This window comes from Pygocentrus nattereri, chromosome 10 (genome assembly GCF_015220715.1).
Source record: "Pygocentrus nattereri isolate fPygNat1 chromosome 10, fPygNat1.pri, whole genome shotgun sequence".
In the NCBI taxonomy this organism is placed as follows: Eukaryota; Metazoa; Chordata; class Actinopteri; order Characiformes; family Serrasalmidae; genus Pygocentrus; species Pygocentrus nattereri.
This window is the reverse complement of record NC_051220.1, coordinates 29,560,141-29,574,281: the sequence shown is the minus strand read 5'-3', so window position 1 is coordinate 29,574,281 and position 14,141 is coordinate 29,560,141. Positions and strand designations below refer to the sequence as shown.

Below are 14,141 nucleotides of genomic sequence, written 5' to 3'. Positions count from 1 at the left end.
TCATTGTTTATCATTCCAACTTTCCTTTATACAAGGAGCTCCAGAAAATTCCATTTGCAAACAACACTCAAAAGATTACTTTTAGTACTTTTGCAGTTTTCTTTTATTCTTTTATAAGTTCATACTCTATGACATCTGTCTTAATAAGACTTTGGGATAGTTAACCCAGATTAAGGTCTAGATCAAATAGGACAGTAAAATAGCAAAATTTAATAATACAATAACATTGACATTGCAGTTTAGTCCAAGGCAAGGCCAGCTAAATATGGCATTTTTTGCAAATTTTACTTTACGGTTTCAGTGCATTGTTGAGTTTAACACTGGAAAAAAATAAGAATGTAAATGTGTCATGACTCTTTGCCACATTTTATGTTATGTTTTTTTCCACTAAGTTAAATTCAGGAAAATAAACGGCAATTGTGCATTAACTTGTTACTGAATAATGAGTCTTAGGATTAATAATTGAAAAAAAAGACTATAGTGTATTTTTTTAAAGCTGTTAATTTGCACATTTGGTAATGTACTGTAAATGACATCATCATTGTTAGTTATTACTTGGTTTAATATTGCTCTATTCAGTCTTCAGAACTCCTTCATTAAGAGAACCTCAGGTGGGCAGCCACTGCATTTCGAATCACAGGGTGAGCATCTAAGTGGAATTTAGCCTCAGCAAGTGTGCAGCCAGACTGTAGCATCACCAGCGCAGTAGGAACTACCTGCCATTACAAGAAATCCACAAGAAAAACCAGAGAGTCTGTGATGTGTCTGTGTGCTGTAGATATTGAGGTGCAGTGAAATATATGTATAAATGTATGTCATTCAAATAAATGCACAAGTTATGAATATAAATATCAAAATATATGAACAACATAAAAACAAACACATTTTGTAAAAAAATTATTTTAAGAGTAATGATTCATCAGATTGTTTCAAGTTGTCACAATAAGCTCCTCCCACTCCTCCATGTGCTTTTCTGTTTACTTTCTGGTCTTGCCTCTTTGTTTTGATTACTTGATGTCCTGCCCCCTTGTTTCGCTACTCCACCCCTGATTGTTTACACCTGTTTCCCACCTGTCCCTCGTCATCCCTGTGTTATATAAGCCCTGTGTTTGCCCTGGTCTGTGTTGGTCTTTGTTTGAAAATATGTTGTTTGTGCTGTTTGTCCGTTTTGCGGTTTCGTCATGTCTGCACCCCGTTCTGTTCGTATTAGCCATTTGAACCCGGACTGTTCTGACTATGACCTTGGATTTGTCCAAAATAAAACTCACTTATCTCAGCACGTGCATCTGCCTCATCGCTCCGCATCACACAAGTAAATTGTATTAATAATAATAAAAATAATAATTATTATAATAATAATAATAAGATTTGTTTTTGCAAAATACAAGTTAAAGGAGCCAGTTTTATATGTTGTTACTTGTTATTACAGTTGAAAAGCTGAATGCTTGATATGTTTCCATTGCAGTTCTGTTTTTAAATCTATTTTAATTGTTGAATTTTGAACTGTACTCTTTATTTAGGAGTCAAAATACACACCCACCTATATTTAGCAGTATATTGCAATATAATAATGCACTTACACAAGACTTTGAACACACTATATTGCCAAAAGTATTTGCTCATCTGCTTTCACACACTTATGAACTTGCATGATATCCCATTCTTAATACATAGGGTTAAATATGATGTTGGCCCACCCTTTGCAGCTATAACAGCTTCAACTCTTTTGGGAAGGCTTTCCACAAGGGTTAGGTGTGTTTATGGGAGTGTTTAACCATTCTTCCAGAAGCGAAATTGGCGCATCCGATGACCCCACTCTGTCATTTTGCGTAGCCTACTACTTCGTAGCTGAGTTGCTGTTGTTCCCAATCACCTCCACTTTGTTTTAATACTACTGACAGTTGACCGTTGAATATTTAGTAGCGAGGAAATTACATGACTGGACTTGTTGGTGATTGGAACACCTGAATTCGAAGATTTGGATGGGTGAGTGAATACTTTTGACAATATAGTGTATATTACTTTGCATTCAGGCAGTGATGCAGGTTACAATAAAATTACATTATGCACATGTCACATTATGCAACTTTTGCCACAACTTTTGACTCTTTTTGAAATCACAATTCCATTTGAACTTTTATGAAAGCATTAATCTCTGAACATGCTCTTACCCTGTCCTTTTGGTTAGCCATCAGTGTATGCTGGGTCACATCTGCTGAACTTATCTCATCAGTCAGCTCCTCCACATCATAGATGGATCTCAACAGAGCTGTCTCACACTGTGTTTGGGTGCTGTTCGTGAACCTCTGAAGGTGACGATATTAAACAAATGATGCAGTTCATTCATAATTTAAATCTGATGCAGAGGTCACTTTGCATTTTGGTAGTAATTGCATTGGAGAACTGGTGAATCAAGAGGCATTACTTAATTGCTCAACACTTAGCATCTGTGTAACTGTAGCACTAAAAACATCAACCATTGAGGAACACCTTCTAACTAAGCATACACACAACAGCATATCTAAGAATTATGAAATTATGATAAAGGTCCTTAATGAGGACAAGGAACAGACAGGTTTGTGTTAGCTCAGTGTGGTCTTGGCATTTACACATATGTATTTTAAGGCATTCAATTGAACATGCATATTGCATGTCATGTATAATGCATAAGACCTTTCCTTACCTGTAATATATGAATGGCTCTTCTGAAGAGCTTGCTGTTAGTTACTCTGAGGTCTATCATGTAATTCCTGTACACCTTTCCTTTTAGGATATGAGCACCTGTGCTGATTGCATTGAGACACCATTTGGTGGAAAGCTCCCAGTGCTGTTTCTGTGTACAAAAAGGAATCAAGTGTAAACAGCAGTCAGTTCACTTCATATTCATTTTCACCATTTCTTGGTAATAAATTGCATTAAAAGAAAAGAAAGAAAATCAATGTCATGGCTCACCATTAGGATCGAACTGTGCTTGTTTAAAGATGAGGGCCATGTGATGTTGAGGGCAGTCATAAACATGCCAATCACGCTTTTCTGAAAAGCATTTTGCACATTATTACAAAAATTATATGTTGTACTTTGAGCTCAAAAGCCATAGCACACAGCCAGGAACATATGTTACCTTGAAAAACCACTTGAACACAATCTGTACAATTATCTTCCATTCCCCAGTAAAAGCCACTCTAAGCGATTTTACTCACTGGAACACAGTGTCCTTCAAGGTCATGGATGAGAGCATGGAGGTTTGATGAGTTTTGGCCTACACGCTTGGCCAACTCCGAAACTTCATTTAGGTCATCTAAGGAGACATGTAGAGTCATGTGAATAGTTAGAAAGAAGCTGGCAACTGCAGTGATAATCATGTTTACTTACAGCACTGTGAATACAGCTTACCTTCCACACTGAAGAGAAATATCACCATGTCCTTGTCAGTCAGGCTGGGCAAAATAGCGTTCACGAAATCCGTATGGGCGATAGCAAAACGTGGTCCCTGCAGATGTTACAGGTCACAGATCAGGAAGAGAAAGAAAATCAGGAACGGGAAAACAGAGAAAGAAAACAGAGAGAAAGCCAACAGTACAGGCAGTCTGTTTCATACGACGCACTCCCACCATTCATGCTATTCTAACTGAATCCAAAGGCTTTAACCCACCACGCACGACAGATCTCCCTCTTTGTTGTTCATTTCACTGAAGCCCTTGCTAATAAAGCCTCTGATGTCTTCAAAGGCTGAAAAAAATAAGACAAGAAATGCAGCTTTGTTTGGGCCTATACAATGAATACTACAATAGTCTGAATAATCATTATCATCTTTTGAGGATATTCCTGAAAGTCTACAATAAGCATTCCATATTTGTTATTCATTATCTTTTATCTTTAGCAGTACCTGCTCCATATGTCGGGATGCACTCACTGGCATCAATAATCCCGATAATACCAAGAGTCTGCCATCCAAGATAATACACATGTCCTTTCTCTTGCAGGCTGTATTTCAACAGTTACAAAAGAATACAGCAATGTCTTATTTGAATAAGGGGTGAGCTCTTCATTATACCAACAACTTTTAGAATCCTTTACTATCTTGTTCAGTCTAAAATCATTGATAAACTGGATCCTGGCCTTAAAATTGTTGTTTCCCATTATTTATAACTGTCAGCAACCTCAGAGACAGCCTTAGAAACATACTACTCCTCTGCAGCTTGGGTTAAAAACACCAGTGAATCTAACAGTATAGGAAAATTATCAGTAAAGTCACATCTGTAAAAAAAATACATCAAAACTGTGTTTTGTGTTGGGTTCTTTTGACATTGTTTTACACTTTTCAAATCTATTTACTTGGCAACATTGCACTGGAAGCAGAAACAGAAACTTTTTTTAAAAAAATACAATGTGGTATTACTTCACACATCCTCCAAATAAGCATAAAACACATGAGGAATGTACTGTGAGTTTGCTATTTTTTAAATGTTTTTTATTCCGCCTACTTTTTGAAAGCTTTTTGCCACAGTGGACTGTGGACTTGTGGAGTGAGAAGTTATCAGTGAGACTCTGCCGTGCACAGTAGTTTTTGATAGGAAACCACAATTTTAACTAGAATCGGAAGGTTCGTGAATTAATGTTTAAGTTAGCTTCACAAAGTCTGTGCTATGAAATCCCAGGTGGTTGCTTAGGTGTTGCTAAACCATTGCTATGGTATCCTAGGTGGTTTCTAAGGTGTTGCTAGGCCATTGCTGTGGAATCTGAAGTGGTTGCTAAGGTGTCGCTAGGCCATTTCTATGGAATTTTAGGTAGCTGCTAAGGTGTTGCTAGACTCTTGCTATAGTGGTTGCTATGCCATTGCTGAGAAATTTGAAGTTGTGGCTAAGGTGTTGTTAGGCTATTACTATGGAATTGTAGGTAGTTGCTAAGGTGTTGCTGGGTTGTTGCTATGATATCCAGCTGGCTGCTAAGATGTTGCTAGGCTGTTGCTCTAGTATCCTAGGTGCTTGCTAAGGTGCTGCTAGACTGCTGCTATGGTTTCCAGCTGGTTGCTAAGGTGTTGCTAGGCTGTTGCTATGGTATCCAAAATGATGTTAAGGTGTTACTAGGCCGTTGCTACACTGATTGTTTGGCCATTGCTAAGGAATCTGAGGTTGTTGCTTAGGTGTTGCTATGCCATTGCTATGGAAATTTAGGTAGTTGCTAGGGTATTTCTGGGTTGTTGCTATGATATCCAGCTGGTTGCTAAGGTGATGCTAGGCTGTTGCTATGGTATCCCAGGTGGTTTCTAATATGAGTGTATGCATGATAGTATGCTATATTTTACTCTGTATGTAATGTCTATGAGGGGAAGTGTGAGAGAATTATGTCTTTTCCGACATCATTTGTGGCAGTTAGATTTAAAATGAATATAAACGGCATTTTGTCTTTCATTTTCTATGGGAAGAATCTTGGTTGAATAAATGTTGCACAAAAACTGGATGTGCATCCTGCAGTGTTTTGTGGTTTTAGCTCAAAAACAAGCCACTGTCAAGCCAACTTAATATCTGGGCTGAAAAACAGCAGTCTTACCTAAAGAGTCAGCAATTGAAGAGTCAGTCTTGAATCTGACATGCACTGTATAGTCCAATGTACAATGCACCAGACAGAGATGATAAAATCATAAATAATTTAGAATGGTGGGTGAAATTCAGAGCTTACCTCACTCCAGCTTTCTGAAGCAGGGCTGCCAGTTTATCAATCTGTGAGTACGTGGTTTCATAAACTTTCTCATTCATTCTGACTGAGGCCAAAACATTGCTGGTTAAAACAGTAACAGATTAGTAAACAAACTGAAAAGCTTTATAGTGACATTTCAAAGAAAATGAGGACACTGGAGGAGACATACTCAGCAGTTACTGCTTCATTACTGTAAACAGCTTCATGTCCTGCCAAAAGGACTGTTTCCAGCATTAGTTTTGTGGCAGTTCCTCCTTTCATTCTTGAAGATCCAGTGATAACTTCAGGCTTCAAGAAAATAAAGTAGAGATTATACCACATATATTTTTTATATTAAATCTCTGTACTATGTCTTCTAAAAAATGAAAACAGAAGTGTACTAATGCAGTTTATTTTTTCAAATAGAACTGTCTGATTAAAAGATTCAAAAGTAGCCAGGGCTACAAAACTACATTACATGCATGTTTAACCTTTATTCAGCTTATAGTAACTGTTTGCTCACATTTTGTTGCTCTAAAACTGTAGATGGTCTGTTTTTAAGACTGAGGGTGGTAGAATAGCTCATACCCCTACTGCTGGATTGAGCACAAAGGCTTTTTGGTGTTTCTGCATTTCACTCATTTTCTCTGCAATCTCCTTGAAGTTAAATGGAAAGTCCTGCATGGGCTCAGACCTGTCAGCATGAGACAGACAATTAAAGCTGTACAGTAATCTACTGTAACGACAAATATTTCAGCTCTACCCACCAAACAAATTTGTAACACTGCAATAATTTTGTGCTGAGTTCAAAAAATTGTAAATAATTCAATACCGGGCCATGTGTACAGGATTAAATCCAACCAGCACTGGAGTGAAGACATCCAAATTGTTTAGACAAAAGTGAAGCTGACCAGCAACAAAAGGAGCCTTTACAAGAAGAAAATATAAAACAGGTTTATACTAAGAGCAAGTTTACAGTGTAGTAAATGAAAGCACAGCTGAAAGGAATCTTTCATACAGACAAACCACAGGATATTCCAATGAAGAGGACATGCTTCTTGCCGGTAGAAGCCTGTGAAAAAAACAGCATGAGAACAGAACAACAAAGTACTGTGCAAAAGTCTTAGCCATCTGAGAAAATGATATGTAAAGCTATTTATCATGGCCCAGTTTCCCAAAAATGATAAGACTATCTTAACTTTTTTTTTGTATTTTAATAAAGATATTATGAATTAATGTGTATAAAACTGTTAAAAGTTATGTTTGCCAGTCATGTACTGGCATTTTTGAGTTCTGCTCAAAGTTATCACTACCAAAACTGTCACTACCGAAAAGGAATAGATAGTGTCATAATTGTTTGGACAGTGACAGAATGGAATTCAATCAGAGTCATTCATTTATTCAGAAGTGACTTTGAACCAGTTCAGTAGAATGATACACACACACACACACACACACACACACAATAGTGCCATAGCAATGCTATAATGGAAAAAAGAGAACAGTATGCTCATTTCTCCTTATAGATGCAGCCTCTACGGTTTTATATTGTGGTGTATCACAGTGTGAGAGTGGTTTACTGCAATGGGATGCAATGCACTCCCTCTTTCCTCTCTCTGCCCTTGTTCTCACCTTGTCCAGCATGAGTGCTCCCAGCGAGGGGTTGTCCTCTGGAGCCTCCTGTGATGTTAGCAGGGCCCTTTAAAAAAAAAGTGCTCAAATACTGCAAAGTCATGTTCCCGTCTCATCCAATGCATCAAGCACTCAACCTACGTTTACTCACTTGTCACCCCCAGCAATGATGTAAGAATAGATTTGCTTTTGATGAAGAGCAACAAGCCATCTGTTTAAGGAGGTCTGAAGCACAACATGAGAAAACAGCAAAACAGGGATTACTGGAGAAATTGACTGACACTGTATTGTCACTGTCCAAAAAAAGACACGCAACTGCACTTCACTTTTCTACATCATTTGAACACATCAACTACCCTTTACATTGTCCCAAGATTGTCGGTGGGCTCAGGCCATTTAAGAGGTTAAAAGTACATAATTTTTGCATTGAAAAAACATGGAAAGGCATGTTTAAAGGAGACACTTGTTTTTCTTGTACTGTGACAATATATGGAGTTAAATGGCCTTCAGCCTAAAGAATTTGGTTATCAGCTGAGAACACATGGAACTTTTAGCACTTCAACATTTTAGAGAAAATGCTTTTACCGCCAAAAGAAATGCAACACGACCGGACGTCCCACAGCCACTCAGGACAATCAGACTGTTTTCTGGATCCTGTTAAAACACATCAGTTGAAAGTTCTGTAATGTTCTGCTATCTAATAGAAAAATCTGTTTCGTATAGTTCAGATACAAAAGATGTCAGACTAGCAGAAGCTTCTACACTTCAAGCACACTAAATGTGGCATCATACCTTGAGAATAATTTCCACTTTCTTGGAAATCTCCACCATTGTCTGTACCATGGAACAGCTATTCAGCTTCTGTAAATATTATGTTTCATACACCAGCAGATAATAATGCTTGTAATGGTATTATTGTCACTATGTGCTTTATAGACTTATCACAAACCTGGTACATGGAGTCTAGGTATGCTGTTCTGTCAAAGATCTCTGCATCACAATTTTTCAGCATTTGTACAATTTCATCAGGGTTTGCTCTATCAATATCTCTGGTGATTGGATTGGATTTCTCTGTGATGGGTAAGGATGGCTCATAACTTGAGTGCTATTGTAGAAAGACAAGCCAAAATTGCTATAACAGTTTAAAGGAACATCAGTATAACAGCATTAAACAAACAATTACAAACAGCATTATAGAAGCTTGAGGTAAAGGCTCAACATTAACATGCAGGTTGTTTAAACATGCTTTTCTTCCTAACGACACTCTTACACACTGTACTCTTACCTCCCAATGTTGCATTTCTTCAAGGTCGTAGTCAAACACCCTCTTTACTCTTGTTGATATGTTGTTTTGCAAGCCAGAGCTAAGTGCTCAGGATCCTTTGATTCCTTTAGAACCACACAGCCTAATTCACACAAAACAGTGAAGACAAAGTTCACCTAAATGGACTTTGACACAGACTGTAAAAGTCTTTACAGAATAGGTTACAGCATATAGCAGAGAAAAAAGCAATAATCTGGATGTTCATCACTGCTCAGGTAACATTCATTCCAGCACTTTGGATTCATGACAAGCCTTAAAATGACTGCAGCAAGTCTGGATGAATCTAGAATGCCCCTTATCTATATAATGAACTACACAAATCATTAAATAAGGTCTGCTACACCCATATATTTTACTCATAAAATTGGTTTTGAAGGTAGAACTTATTAATATGCAGATGTTCTTTAAACTTTGAAAAAGGTTCTTCAGCACATCTCATTTCAGCAATGATTCTATTCATTCACTGAAAGATTCTTTACAGAACCAAAAGTGGTTCTGTGGCATCATCCAATTTCCAATCACTTCAACCCTTTTTAGTACCTTTATTTTTAAGAGGGTGTAGCAAATTGAACTCACTTTGTTTCTTTGTAATAATTACTTTAGTAAAGAAAGTGTTTAAAAAAAGTTCTTTCAACATTTTGGCATAATTAAATTTTTAAGATGTAATCAAAGTCACTCAGAGTGGTTTGATGTGCAATCATCTATCCTAGAGACTCTACAGACTCAGAACTGTTCACAATGGTGGTGATAGAAATTAGACATCGAATGGCTCTAAAAGTGAGCTAGTCACAGAAAGCTATTTCATGAAATTGTTATGAATATGACGCCTGGTGTCTGAGACATTGTATTATATTTTTTAGAATAGTGTTCCATTATAGTTTTTGTTATATATGATTACATGCACTACATGGCCAATAGTATTTGGACGCTGACCATCCTATATGAGCTTATTGGACATCCCATTCCAAAACCCCAGGTATCAATAACACATAAAGGGGTAAGCATTCTAGACACTACCATTTCAGAATGATGGCACTTATAGTTGACCGGGGCAGATCTAGCTGAACAGAAATCTCTCAAACTCACTTGTGGCAAAGATGGCAACCTAAAAAAAACAGTGTAATATTAGCTATTATAAAGTTAGAGAGAAGTATACAACAAAATGTTGTGATTTTTTTCTGAAGATTTGTTTAGTGGGCCAGACAGTTAGTCAAATTTATTTGACTGCATGTCTGGTCCCTATGGAGCTCCTGAAAGGACATGGTGTATTTTTTTTGGTTTTTCAGATTAAATTTGGTGCGCACCGGATACTATGTGGTGAGAAAAAAAATGGGTGGGTGTGTAAAGTTTTAATGCAAAAAAATATCTATTGCACAAAGAACAATGCAAACCTTATAGCTAGCTAAGTGCGCTAGCTAACTGTATCTCACAAAGGCAGCTTACATTTAGGGACAAATTGGTAAATTATTAACATTTGATAGCTGTGTGAACAAAACTAATATGAACTTTCTTCAAAGTTGCTTTATTTGTTCTTGTGCCACCTGTGGTGACTCTAAAAAGTTATAAATGTCTTCTTCCATGAGAGAATGACGGAGGATCACAAGCACAGCTGGTTCACAGTGTAATGGTGTGTATATATACCACTGCATTTGACACTTTGCATTGTGCTTGGTGATTTAAGGCTTGGATGCAGCTGCTTGGCCATGGAAACCCATTCCATGAAGCTCTCTTCTAGGAAGGGGCCATCCCCAAACTGTCCCAACAAAGTTGGGAGCATGAAATTGTCTAAAATGTCTAGGTCTGCTGAAGCATTGAGTTCCTTTCACTGGAACTAAGGGGCCAAGCCCAACTCCAACCCACACCATAATCCCCCCTCCACCAAACTTTACACTTGGCACAATGCAGTCAGACAAGAACCGTTCTCCTGGCAACCGCCAAACCCAGACTCGTCCATCGGATTGCCAGATGGAGAAGCGTGATTCTTCACTCCAGAGAATACGTCTCCACTGCTCTAGAGCCCAGTGGTGGCATTTTACACCACTGCATTCGATGCTTTGCATTGTGCTTGGTGATGTAAGGCTTAGATGCGGCTGCTCGACCATGGAAACCCATTCCATGAAGGTCTCTACTCTGTTCTTAAGCTAATCTGAAGGCCACAGGAAGTGTGAAGGTCTGTAGCAATTGACTCTGCAGAAAGTTGGTGACCTCTGCACACTATGCGCCTCAGCATCTGCTGACCCTGCTCTGTCATTCTACGTGACCTACCACTTCATGGCTGAGTTGCTGTCGTTCCCAATCACTTCCACTTTGTTATAATACCATTGACAGTTGACTTTCACGACAGGAAATGTCACGACTGGACTGGTTGCACAGGTGGCATCCTATCACGGTACCACTCTGGAATTCACTGAGCTCCTGAAATCAACCCATTCTTTCACAAATGCTTGAAGAAGGAGAAGTCTGCATGTCTAGGTGCTTGGTTTTATACACCTGTGGTCATGGAAGTTATTGGAACACTTGAATTCGATGATTTGGATATGTGAGTGAATACTTTTGCCAATATAGTCACTTGACAGTATTGGATGCTCACCACATAGTGTCGGGAGCTCACCAGATTTTTACCTAACAATTAATTAATTAATTTAATTAAGAGACCCTTATTAGTCCCACAATGCGGAAATTTGAGGAAATAAGTCCCACAATGGGGACATTTAAAAATACACCAGATCCTTTTCACCTTTCATGAATCGAGGAAAAATAGCTACTGTAGAACCTTCTCATTATGTGCAATTTCAAAATGTTCTTCAGTCTCACACATTTCATTTACATTAAAATGTTATTTAGAGAAGCAAGTAGTTCTCCTTTGGCAAAGAGCCCTTTTTGGCAGCTGAATGGATGTCCAGTGGGGAGCCATTTGGGATTGAGCCTGTATTAGCGAGATACTTTCTTCTAGAGTGGCATGTGATGAGTGTTCAGGCTGAAAGCAGGGCTCCTCCATTGCGCACCACCACCTGTAGTCATGTGCTTACTGATTTATTAGTATTCTCAAAACGTAGCTCAGGAGAGACAAAGTGAGGTCGGAAACAAGAGCAGCTCCAGCTCTGGACGCCATTTGTTCGCTTCTGAATGTACGCTGGCATTTATTTTTACCACACTCCTTCCATCGTTTTTTCACTAACTGGTGAGATTGGTGAAGATTTACTAGCATATTCGAAGCGCGCTCTCTCTCCGTGTAGTGAAACGCTTTAGCAGCTTAGCACGTCAGTGTTTCAAACAGAGACATTTGTTTTCCTCAGCTCGTTGTAGTCGAAAGACGGTTGGTTTGTTATCGAAATGTAAACTGTGTTTTTCTTTCTTCTGCAGACTTCACGGAACGGGAATGCTGAGAGGAAAATTGTGGTTATTTCAAGACAGTGTCTGAGAATATGAGTTTAAGTTTCTGCATGTGACTCTAAAACAGTCTTGACAGTGGAAACAGCGATTTAGCTGCTCGCAGTGAAGGAGCCCAGCGCTGATGGAGCTGGAAGGAGTGAGGAGTTGAAGGGAAAGTGGGTCCAGAATTCTACCGTATCGCTTTAACAACTTCGTGGGAGATATGAGGGTTTTCCTTACTGTCTGCCTGGTCCTGTTTCTGTTCAGCTGCTTCTGCCTGGCTGGAGCTAGTAAGTACAGTTATCTCTGCTTCACCGAGAACATCACCGCTTCAGGGCTGTAACGATGCACAGACTGTTGGGCTCGATACGATTGTCGATTCTGAGGGTTGTGGAGCATTTTCGATATTTCAGTGTGTTGATTCTACAGAGCTCTAAATGATATTACACATTGGTTTGGCTCATACAAATTCAAACTAGATTGTCCTTGTGCAAAACCTTGATCTTATAAAACAGTGTAGCTATAAAAAAAATACAAAAGAACCTAAAATGGCTCAATTTTCAAACCCCCCAAAATTTAAATACTGACATGATATGAATAAAAAGCACAATTACACACAAATGTGTGGAAAAAATTACACTGAACCTGAGCTCAAGTGTTAACTGTAAATTTAAAGTTTGTCTGAATTAATTGAACTATAAATGAATAATTGATGGTGGCTTTAACAAAATACGACAAATGAAAGCAAGACCCTTGGACAGGACAGAGGGGTTTGTCATCACCCATGTGAGAAGGAAATATTGGACTCTTGGAAGGAAATAAATAGCATAAATATTCCTTTGATGTCTCTGATAACATTGATTACTATTTCACTGTCATTAGACACAGTGTGGAACACACATATATACATATATATATATATTTGGTTCTAAGACATTACATATTGAAATATACTGCAATACAGTTTGAAAGCTGGCATTTTGGTGCTAAGATATATCTCATATATTGACATATTACACATATTTTGTGGGCAAATATATGTACATGCATGATTTAAAATTTCAGTTAATTGTTTTGAATGTTTATTTTCAAAATTTAGAAAAAAAAATTCACCTTTTACCAAAAATCTAGCTGTTCAGCCAGGACTGATTTATGTATTGTGGATCTGGTTATGAATGTATTTAAATTTTTGGTGTTTAATAGGGGAGCTCTTGAAATGATTGAATTGAAAGCTGTCACGAAGCCCAGCACAAGCAGGCATTAGGGAAATTGCCTTTACTCTGATGGTCGTTGAATTTGATTTAAGGCATAGTTAAACCGAGAAAGGACCTGCTGTAGATCATGATGAGGCAATACCATGTAACTAGCAGTACGACAGAGGAAATGATGCGTGATGTGGACATGTGTTTAATAATATAAATTTATTGCTGTGACTCTTTTAAGATAGAGGCGAGGATGCATGATCTTAAACCTTCCTGTGTTCGCTAGTTTTGATTTTCAAATACGCTCAGTAAAAAGGCTCCAGTTGAGATGAATCATGGAAAAAAATAATCTGCCTTTACATTAAGTCTTGTATTTAGAGACTGATCTTTCTGGCTCAAACAGCCCTGTTTGATTCAGCTGTACAGAACGTGCATCCATTAGGTTGTCAGTTACATCATATTTCTTTGACAAATGAGAGCAGTCTGGCCAGCATGCACTGGGGATGCTCTCCAAGCAGCAATTTAAAATTGGTTTGTCTTTCTGCTATTACCATAATTTCTTTTCCTGATGCCAGTATTGACTTTGGCATAGACTTCCAGCAATTACATTTTTGCAGAGTAATGTATAATAATTACTAATGCATCTTTTGGCTGTATAATGCAGTTATGCCAGCGATTTGAAATGCAGCTGCAGTGAGAGCTGTTATTTAATCAGCTGCAACTAAATGCTCACTCTCTTACTTCCACTGATTATCTTGTGAACTTGTAATCAGAAGAATAGATGAAAACACTTAAATCGATAGGAAAAACCATGGAAACAAAACTCACTATTAACTTTGCTTTGCCTGTGATATGAGTTATCTGTGTTATTTGTGATGCAGGCTGAACAGTCATACCCTTCTGTATCTGGTGTCTTTCGCAAAAGTCATGCGTGT

The 14,141-nt window shown here is 38.1% G+C and overlaps 2 protein-coding genes across 3 annotated transcripts in view; one reads left to right on the top strand and one right to left on the bottom strand.

The window, feature by feature from the left end:
• Positions 1-110: 110 nt before the first annotated feature.
• Positions 111-14,141, bottom strand: part of gckr (glucokinase (hexokinase 4) regulator) — a 25,949-nt gene continuing 11,918 nt past the window's right edge. Inside the window, exons 2-21 of the mRNA XM_037542093.1 lie at positions 9,650-9,737; positions 8,594-8,714; positions 8,258-8,413; positions 8,101-8,169; positions 7,894-7,962; positions 7,460-7,533; positions 7,309-7,375; positions 6,695-6,748; positions 6,509-6,603; positions 6,265-6,370; positions 5,867-5,985; positions 5,680-5,778; positions 3,887-3,984; positions 3,653-3,729; positions 3,394-3,490; positions 3,201-3,298; positions 2,953-3,033; positions 2,684-2,833; positions 2,172-2,306; positions 111-716 (exon numbers count right to left, since the gene is read on the bottom strand). Coding sequence (XP_037397990.1) covers positions 597-716; positions 2,172-2,306; positions 2,684-2,833; positions 2,953-3,033; positions 3,201-3,298; positions 3,394-3,490; positions 3,653-3,729; positions 3,887-3,984; positions 5,680-5,778; positions 5,867-5,985; positions 6,265-6,370; positions 6,509-6,603; positions 6,695-6,748; positions 7,309-7,375; positions 7,460-7,533; positions 7,894-7,962; positions 8,101-8,169; positions 8,258-8,413; positions 8,594-8,608 — 1,779 coding nt within the window. The 5' untranslated portion in view covers positions 8,609-8,714; positions 9,650-9,737 and the 3' untranslated portion in view covers positions 111-596. The remainder of the gene's footprint in view (positions 717-2,171; positions 2,307-2,683; positions 2,834-2,952; positions 3,034-3,200; positions 3,299-3,393; positions 3,491-3,652; positions 3,730-3,886; positions 3,985-5,679; positions 5,779-5,866; positions 5,986-6,264; positions 6,371-6,508; positions 6,604-6,694; positions 6,749-7,308; positions 7,376-7,459; positions 7,534-7,893; positions 7,963-8,100; positions 8,170-8,257; positions 8,414-8,593; positions 8,715-9,649; positions 9,738-14,141) is intronic.
• The window catches only part of fndc4b (fibronectin type III domain containing 4b), a 9,356-nt gene continuing 6,784 nt past the window's right edge, over positions 11,570-14,141 (top strand). Inside the window, exons 1-2 of one of the 2 annotated variants that reach the window (XM_017721399.1) lie at positions 11,570-11,760; positions 11,996-12,294. In XM_017721399.1, coding sequence (XP_017576888.1) covers positions 12,228-12,294 — 67 coding nt within the window. In that variant the 5' untranslated portion in view covers positions 11,570-11,760; positions 11,996-12,227. Of the gene's footprint in view, positions 11,814-11,995; positions 12,295-14,141 lie in introns of both variants that reach the window. The other variant, XM_017721397.1, reaches the window with a different exon arrangement.